The following is a 9,540-nucleotide window of genomic DNA, read 5'->3' as shown; positions in this document are numbered from 1 at the left end:
CCAAAAAGTGGGAGTGGGTGGGTAGGGGAGTTGGGGGGAGGGTATGGGGGACTTTTGGGATAGCACTGGAAATGTAAATGAGGAAAATACCTAATTAAAAAAAAAAAAAAAGAGCACTGAATGCTCTTCTGAAGGTCCTGAGTTCAATTCCCAGCAACCACATGGTGGCTCACAACCATCGGTAACAAGATCTGACGCCCTCTTCTGGAGTGTCTGAAGACAGCTACAGTGTGCTTACATATAAGAAATAAATCTTAAAAAAAAAAATGACTCTTAAAGTCATCATGACTGCATGAAGCAGACCAAACACGAAAGGATACAGAACGCATTACACATCATACAGTACACAGGATAAGGAATTCATGATGTTACAATGACAGGTGAAGGGGAGAAATACAGAGTAACTGCTGCTTAAGAGGTACAGTTTCTATTTGGATGATGAGAAAGCAAGGAAGCAGGGATATGCTTCAGTGGAAACTTCTTGCTCCATAAAAACAAAGACCCAAACTCGAGTCTCTAATGCCCATGTCAACAGTCAGGCAGGCCTCTTTGATCCTGTAACCCTAGTACTAGATGTGAAGACAGGTCGATTCAGACAGCTCAATGGCCAAAAAGCCTAGCTGGTGCAGTGAGAGACAAGACCTGCAGGCAGTTGTGAGACGCCACCGAGAGCAGCCTCCATTAGATACAACTGGAATGTTGTTAGGCCAGGGTCTGACCACCTGATTTCTTTACCTCCACTACAGACCACAAAGCAAATATTATTATTCTGAGCAAGTTGAATGCAATGACATGCTAGTAGGTAAGTCAGCGTCACCTCCGTGAAGAGACATGCAAGGGTACGACGCTCTCATCAAGTCCTTCAGAAGACCGTCCGCGTGTTCCTGCTTGTCCACAAATATAATGACAGAGCCTGACTCCTGATAATGGCCTAAAAGCTCCAGCAGTTTCAAGAATTTCTTTTCTTCTTCAATCACAATCTGAAAATACCACAATGTAGCAAGTTAATGTAAGAAACACAAACATGTCCTAGAACAAAACAGTTTAATCTCGAGCTTCCTACGCCTTAAAGAGCTTAAGCAAAAGCAACAGACTTTTCACTGGTAGGTTTGTAACTGTGGCAGCTGGTCACTGGTTTTCTCTGTCCCTCAAATCTTATTAATCAAAGACAAGAAAGATGTATAGTGTTTCTGCCAGCTTTCAATTCCGGGAGGAAGCACTAAAAAGAGCTTCCTGAGGTCAGGTCCATGTTCCGGGCAACATGAAGGATGAAGTGACTTAACTTCACAAGTGTTCCGCCTATTTCACACAAAACCAAATGATACACTGCCTAACCACCAAAAAATGGCGCCTTCCTGACCATGGTACCTACCACCTGCTGTTCCACATCGGAGCAAACCACACTCCTGCCTCCAACCTGCACCTCAATAGGTTTGCTCAGGATCCTGCGGGCCAAAGCCTCCATAGCTCTAGGGAAAGTGGCTGAAAACATAACTGTCTGTCGGTCAGGACGAACGTTATCCACAATGCGCATGACCTGAAAAATGACACATACAAATACGGTGAGTCTCCAAAAACTTGCCCAAAGCTCAAATTAAGCAGGAAGAAGTTAAATTCATTATCTTAGAAAACCTGAACTTATTGTATGCCTGAACTGGCTGTTCTCACTTTCACTTCCCCACCAAAGGAGAACCTGAGCAGGGGTGAGGGTAAAGGATGTGCTGAAGAAGCCTGAGAGCCTGAGCCCCACACCCAGCCCCGGGGCAGGAGAAGGGCAGATCTCCAGGCTCACAGGTCAACATCTGCAACGCCAGGTCATAGTGACAGACCACGCATAAAAAGCAAGGTGTAGACTCCTGAAGGACGTCCAGTGCCACCCTCTTAACTTCCAGACACATCTGCACACACATCCGTGTGCACCCACAACCCTGTCTTACAAAACCAAAAAAAAAAAAAAAAGGGCTGAAGAGATGGCTCAGTGGTTAAGAGCACTGACTGCTCTTCCAGAGGTCCTGAGTTCAATTCCCAGCAACCACACAGTGGCTCACAGTCATCTGTAATGAGATCTGATGCCCTTTAAAAAAAAAAAAAAAAAAGAATGCAGTTAAGTCATGACTGCTCCTGAAGCCATGCTTGCTGCTTGTCACCACGCCTTGCTTTGCCATCATAGATGCCAAAACATAAACTCCTTCTTCCTGAAGCTGCATCCGTCATGGTGATTTATCAGTATCCACGTAGCGCCCCATGACACCCTAAGCCCTACTTACCCTGTGTTAATCTACAAGTAAATCTCACAAAAATCAGCATCACTCCTAATTTCCTCTCCATGGATTTTTAGTAGTAATAATAAACAAAGGAACAGCTTGGCTCAGTAGATTAAGGAACTTGCCGCCAAGCCTGAGTGCCTGGGTTCCATCCTAACACAAAGCTTGTTCAGCCCTCTTCACATTAAACCGAGTTCAAGTTTCCTCTGGCTTCTTCACTTGGTTTCAGATATACTCATAGAGATGGGAAGACTATGACAGTAAGTCCTCTGCTCCAAGCTAACTAGCCTGCTTCTCTTCAACTGTTCAGTGTTCAAGTATCCCAGCATCCTGGTTTAGGCCGCCTGCTCGCATCTCACTTGGAACCCAGTTTCTGATGCTAAATACGACACTTAGTGTGAGACAGCCGATGCATCCCTGGAGGATACTAAAAGGGTAGCCAGCCACCCACTCCCACTGTTCTCCCATGCCCAGTCTGTCCTTTCACAAGACAGGATTTCACTATGCATCTCAGAACCACATGCAGCCTGACAGTATACTCACAACTCACACCTGCTTTCTGGGCCTTTGTCACCATGCCACAGGGTCTCTCTACCCAGCCCTGACTGACCTGGAACAATGTAGACCAGATTGGCAAATATCTGGTCAAATGCAAAAATCTTCCTTCCTCTGCCTCCAAAGTGCTGAGATTACAGGTGTTAGCTTACAGGTGATGTCACAAGGTTCCTGCCAGGGACCTTTGTCATTACCTGCCACCATTACCCACTGCCACCAAGTACAGGCTGCAAATAAAAAGACTGCTCACCACCCCAACTCTCTCTCTCTCCTCTGTATTCCTGTGTGTTCTGCCTCTCTGTCCTTTGCCTCTGGGCTCTGTTCCTGTCCGTCCGCCTCTCTCTCTTCCTAGGCTCTCACTCCCCTCCTTCTTCCTTTCACCAGGCTGCCGCGTGGCATGGCATGGCATAGCATAACGTCTCAGGGGCACCCCTCACAGCACTGTATTTCATAACAATAGGCATGTGCCACCATGTCCAGACAAAATATCCAAGCTTTTAGTAATCTTAGTATCAGAATTCTAAATCCAGCTTGACCAGTGATATTTTCTAACTGCTGGGGACTGTGTGAAGAAAACCCCTCAACAACTTTTAGGAAGTTAATCTGAAACAGACATATTGACTGCAATTCCCTGTGCTGCTAATACAAGGTAACAGTGGACAACACGGAATGAGTATGGATTTCAAGACCACACAAACACTTCATTCTCATAGCAATCACAAAATCAAAAACTTAGGAGTCTTAATGAGGAGATGGCCGGAGAGCTGGCTCGTGGGGAGGACCCGAGTCCAGCTGTGTGTGCCCACCCAGCACCCACACGGAACAGCTCAGTCCCCGGCAGTCCAACTCAAGGATGAGCTGACACTTCTGGCCTCTGCGGGCGCCTGCGCCGTATGCACACAACCAGACACTGACACACACAATTATAAAAGAATAAACCTTTAAAGTTACAAAGAAAGTGAATGATTACCTGTGGTTCAAAACCCATGTCAAACATTCTGTCTGCTTCATCTAAAACAACATACGTCACTCTTCGAAGATTTGTGACCCGACCTAACGTGAGAAGAGAAAAGAGAGACCAAAAGAAAACTAACTATCAGCCACAGTTCATGATGACAGCCAAGAACTTTAAAAAAAAAAAGTAAAGGGAACTAAAATGCCTGACTTAAGCAGAGGGGTAGGTTAGGTTTCTTTAAACAGTGAAAAGAAACTTTGGTCTCAAAGTCTTAATCTAGTGGCAAATACTTTCTGGCAATGGGTGTATGAGGCCCTTTATTTTGTCAAACTCGTCTCTTGCATACCATCATAGGGCCTGAAGAACCTGTAAAATTCAGAAAACAGCCCTCTCCAAAACACATCATAAAACTAAGACTGAGATGGAGCATCGAGCCACATCAGCCATTATCTGACCGCATCACCTAGAAAAAAACATATTAGAGATTACAGCGCATGTGTGGAAAGCAAGTTCTAGTGCTAACTACGGCAGGCAGAGCCTTTCTACTATTCTACAGCCCACTTCCATACAGTTAGAAGCACCTTAAGTGGGCAGGTCAAACCAGTCACTGGGCAACAAGAGATTATACAAACTTCAAAAAATAAACGCATCCCATATAAATATACTTTTCTACACAAAGAAACACTTTAAATTATTAATTGCTGCCACTGATTTAAATAAGTAGTTCTGGCTTCTTATAGTTAAAAACTAAAAATACAGAAAATTCTTCCTCAAAGATCAATATACTAATAAGCATTGCTACCAACTGTAGAACCTGGCAAAAATATGTATAAAATAGTTATTAAAAGATAAACAAAAAAGACAAATAAAGGGGGAAGGTAGTATTAATCAAGATGAATTTCAGGAGGTTTCATTAATACAACAGTGAGAAAATACAAGGGATTACACAGTCAGCCTTCATCCCCAAACCACCATCTGCTACACAAGCGCAAGGCCTCACCAAACAACCTCAGGGAGGATTCATTTACCCCAAGCTTCAGGCGGACACGAGTACAAACATGCACTTCTGGGATCCCAGCACTCAGTTACAGACACATTGAACGCTGCAATGGAAACCTCCAAAAGCTGTCTCTTCAGAAACTAAGAACAGCTAGTGTCCACACTAATATCTCCAGCTGCCAAGAGCCTCGAAAGGTTGGAAACAGCATTAGGTCACCTACCTTTGACGGTTACCGTCTCGGAAGCCCAGGTCTATAATCCTCAAGGGCCTTTCTCCACAGAAGTTAAATAATGTCAACAGTTTAGTATCAGTTTTGATAGGGAATATTTTAACAAAGCATAACATTTGAGCTAAAAACATGCAGTATTTATAAAAGACATAGTTCTTGAAGCTGCAATAACTTAATTTGCCTATTATTATAAAATACTAGCTCCTGGGGAGAATTTTATAATAAAAAGACTATGATGCCACTTTTTCAATACAAGAATAAAGAAAACAAAAAGACTAAGTCAAACGCAGAGTTAGTTGTGAATACAAATTGAACTGCCAAAGACTTATTAGTATGTTCAACAATATATGTGTTACAATTCACATTTTAAGATATTACAGCTTTAAGAAGAAACATAGAAACCCTCTGTTGGTTTCTCATATCTGCTTTAACAAAAATCATGTCAAGTTCAAAAAGGAAAGAAAACAAATAATAAAATACCCTTGACTTACCACTGTTAGCTGCTAACATGTCAATCATTCGACCAGGTGTGCAAACAATAATTTCAGCACCTCTTTTCAGCTCAGCAATCTAGTGAGACAGGATGAGATTGTATAGTCTAGTCATCGTTACTTCTTACAGATGTGAAAGCAGTGCATCTGGCCCTTGCCTGGCCCTACCACATGGGACAAAGCCTAAGCAGGACTGGAGACTGGCACATGACCCTCGGGCTGCTACAGCACTGATGGAAGGGGACAGCAGGATGACCCAGGGGCAGAAATGTGAAACTAATTTGAAACAAAAGAATTCCACAAACGTTAGTTTGGAACTATTGTTCAAAACCAAGGAAGGAGGATAAGAATAAGCAGTAAATATATATTCTAATACAGAGATTAAAGCTTTCGAAATTTAGGAAACCACGCCAAGGGTTTTCTAAGCCACAACCAGCAGTTTTACAAAGAGAACAGACATTGAAAGGCACTCTGGACATGGTAACCTCTGCTTGACCCCTACAGACACATGTGCTTGCAGCAGGTTATATTGTGGGCATGCACTAGGCCATTCTCTTTCTTTCGGTCCTTTACTAGAGGAGCAGACAGTACCCCTAACCACTGACCCATCACTCCAGCCCTAAAGCAATTATAATCTCTGGAGGCTTTACCTAAAAGTCATCTCCTAGAGTTACAGATCCACCCAGAGTGAATCCTTCTGTGGCAAATATTCCAGATGACCTACCATTTCCTGTTTCTTACATATGTTTTAAGGTCTTTAAGAAAGTAGTAGTGGCGCACGCCTTTAATCCCAGCACTTGGGAGGCAGAGGCAGGCGGATTTCTGAGTTCGAGGCCAGCCTAGTCTACAGAGTGAGTTTCAGGACAGCCAGGGCCATACAGAGAAACCCTGTCTCTAAAACAAACAAACAAACAAAAAACAAAACAAAGAAAGAAAGAATATTATAAGGCTAGTGATATGATGTAGTGGGTAAAGTGCTTGCTGCCAAACCTAGCCTAAATTCCACTTCCTGATCTCACATGGTCAAAGTAGAAAGCTGACTCCTACAAGCTGTCTTCTGACCAAAACACACATGCTGTGGCATGGGCACATGGGCAAACATACACAAACAAGCTGACACACACGCATGCACATGTGCACACACATATACAATCAATAGTTCCTTTCTGGTAGAACTGAAGCTGTACTGACAGCAATCACAGTCACACACAGGCTGTTCCTGCCCACGCTGTAGCTTCTTTCCTTTTTCTTCTCTGAGCAGGGCCTGAGAGGCTACGCTGATCTCCAAGCTAAGGTGAGCCTGATACCATCGCCCTCCCCTGCCCTTGACTCATGCTCCCTGCATAGACTCTAAGATGTATTCCTGTTGTGACTGCTTTAGTATTTGTTTTACTGACAGGTGTGATGGCACATGCCAGTTTCCCAGGATTACTTGGAAAATGGAAGAAGATAGGCTACACAGCAAGTTCAAAACCCACAGGGCTACCAGTGATCCTGTCACAAACAAATACACCCAATCTGTTTCACAGAGGGCAGTGGAGGCTCATGCCTTTAATCCCAGCACTCTGGAGGCAGAGGCAGGCAGATGCATCTCTGAGTTTGAGGCCAACCTGGTCTACAGAACGAGTTCGAGGACAGCCTGGGCTACACAGAGAAACCTTGTGCTGAAAAAAAAAAAAGCTGTCTTATAAATCTTTTTCTTAATACAGACCACACAAATGAACTGGCAAAATGAACAGCTCAAGTATTAAAAATATCAGAAAAGTGAAAATTCCCAAGATATGCTCTTACAACACTAGTTCTAAAGTTTTCTTGCTAGGCATGGTAGTGTATGCCTTTAATGCCGGCAGTTGGATCTCCGTGAGTTTTGGCCAGCCTAGTCTACACAGTGAGTTCCAGGACAGCCAGAACTGCATTAACAGAGAGATCCTGTCTTGGAAAAATGCCACATAAAAGACAGTCAAGGTTAGCTTAAGTTTTTGCACCACCATTAGGAATAATGATGATAGAAGCCTAACACTAGAAGGGAACCTTAATTAGTATCCATTAGAGAGGACAGCTTGCATTAGACAGGAATTGTTGGGTCTGGAAATCAGGCCTCAGTTCTGAGGCAAACATCAGCTCCAACCTAGTTGGTCAATTTATTTTAGCATTCTAAATAATTTTCACTTATAAAATGGAAAGACTGAAATGTGCTCTGAAATGGCAGGAGAACATGCCAATGCTAAGAATTTAGCTACTTTCAAACCTCTGTACCTGGCACAGTTATGTTTTCTTTATTCCCTAGGTTTTCTGAGAAATAATTACTAACAATAAAGTGTATGTATTGGGAGCCAGAAGGCTATAGCTCACTGGAACAAAACTCCCCTCCTAGCATTCAAGGGATCCTTGGTTCAATAATACTCAGCACACACAAAAAGATTGTATTTTACGTACACCAATATATGTGTTCTAATATACACGCATGGCTATCGAGGGATTTTAATCCAGTAACCTGGCTACTCTGGCTGGAATACAGACATGCCCTCAGTACACACCTTTTATCTCAAACAATGAAAGTATAGTTAGTTTGTAGAAGGAAACGTGGTGTTTGAATGTGAGTCTAGTTGAGTGGCAGACAAAGTGACAAATCAGAGAAAGATTTGACAGAATAGGATATGCCCAACTCGCACAAGTTAGGGAAAGAGAAGCTACTTAAAGGGAGCATACCGTCAGTCAGACACACGGACAGACAGGCAGGCAGGCAGGCAGGCAGGCAATTTTACCCAGACAGTTATAGGAAGACAGGTCACAGAGAGAGAATAAGCTGGACACAGGTGAAGACAGAAAGAGCCAGAGAATGAGAAGGTGCCAGAAGATCAGAACAGATTGCTAGAATTAGTTTGAGGCCAAGCAGAGCTATTCAGTCAGAGGCTGAGAGAGAAGCCAGATTGAATCAGTCAGCTTAGAGAGGAGTTTGAGCCAGCTGCGCTGACCAGTCACAACAAGAAAGGGAGAGCTTATTCAGCAGTAAGTCTCAGAGACTAAAAACATTCTTGGACTAGATTAGATTGTACGGAGGCTAGAAGCTTCCAGGACTAGGCCCTACGTTAGCAGATGGAGGCAGTAAGCTTTGGATAAAAGTTACTTTAACATGTTGCAAAATGCTTAACACAATCTAGTCACATGTTACAGAGTCACCAATTTTTGTTTTTTGTGAAAAAAAATGTCAAGATCTACTCTGTTTAAAATTTAAATCTATAACAGCATTGTTAACTATAGTCATGTTACACCCAGTCTGTACACAACATATGCTTCAGGCAGTACATTCTTAGGAGGTCAAGGGTGTAAGACAGAGTCTTGCCTCATATACCTAGCTGGTCTAGAACTCATTATATATGAAGCTCCTTTCAAACTTGTAATGATGCCCCTGCCTTTGCTTTTCTGAGTTCTGGGATTATAGAAATGTCGAATGTACGTACATATATACACACAACCTGTTAGGGACTCTATGTAGTTTTAAGGCCTCAAGCTGCTGATCCTCCCTCCTCAGTACTAACACCGGGTTAGAGAGGCACACCACAGCCACACACAGGCACACACAGGCCCACCACAGGCACGTACTGTATTCTACAATTATTTCCCCACCAAATACCTTGAAGATTTTAAGGGCAATCACTTACATCAAACACTAAAACAAAAGAATCGCGTAAGTCCCGGATCATTCACCCTGCAGACACAGACAGACGAGGGCTTTATTCTAACTACCTGCTCGCTGATTCCTGTCCCTCCATACACACAGACCACTCTCAGTCCCAAGGTCTTCGAAAACTTCTTACATTCTTTAGTGATTTGTAAAGCCAGTTCTCGAGTTGGAGTCATGATGACAGCTGAAAAGAGAAATATGTCAAAGCCGAACCATCCAACCCTTGAGGTGCTTTAAAGCGTAAACTTTAACCTCTGCACAAGAGTTTGTGTCTCACAACCAAACTTGTTTGTCTGTGTAATCTGAAAACTATTTCAGAAGCTAAGGTGAAGGGCAAAGAAATTCTTTTTTTTTTTTTTTT

At 43.1% G+C, this 9,540-nt stretch overlaps 1 protein-coding gene across 2 annotated transcripts in view; it reads right to left on the bottom strand.

The window, feature by feature from the left end:
* Positions 1-9,540, bottom strand: part of Ddx46 (DEAD-box helicase 46) — a 48,791-nt gene that overhangs the window by 15,746 nt on the left and 23,505 nt on the right. For both annotated transcript variants that reach the window (XM_021180249.2, XM_021180248.2), the window contains exons 11-15: positions 9,242-9,363; positions 5,495-5,573; positions 3,790-3,872; positions 1,373-1,537; positions 818-980 (exon numbers count right to left, since the gene is read on the bottom strand). In XM_021180249.2, coding sequence (XP_021035908.1) covers positions 818-980; positions 1,373-1,537; positions 3,790-3,872; positions 5,495-5,573; positions 9,242-9,363 — 612 coding nt within the window. The remainder of the gene's footprint in view (positions 1-817; positions 981-1,372; positions 1,538-3,789; positions 3,873-5,494; positions 5,574-9,241; positions 9,364-9,540) is intronic.

The sequence above is a fragment of the Mus caroli genome, chromosome 13, assembly GCF_900094665.2.
Source record: "Mus caroli chromosome 13, CAROLI_EIJ_v1.1, whole genome shotgun sequence".
Lineage (NCBI taxonomy): Eukaryota > Metazoa > Chordata > Mammalia > Rodentia > Muridae > Mus > Mus caroli.
This window is presented reverse-complemented; position numbering and strand designations above follow the sequence as displayed.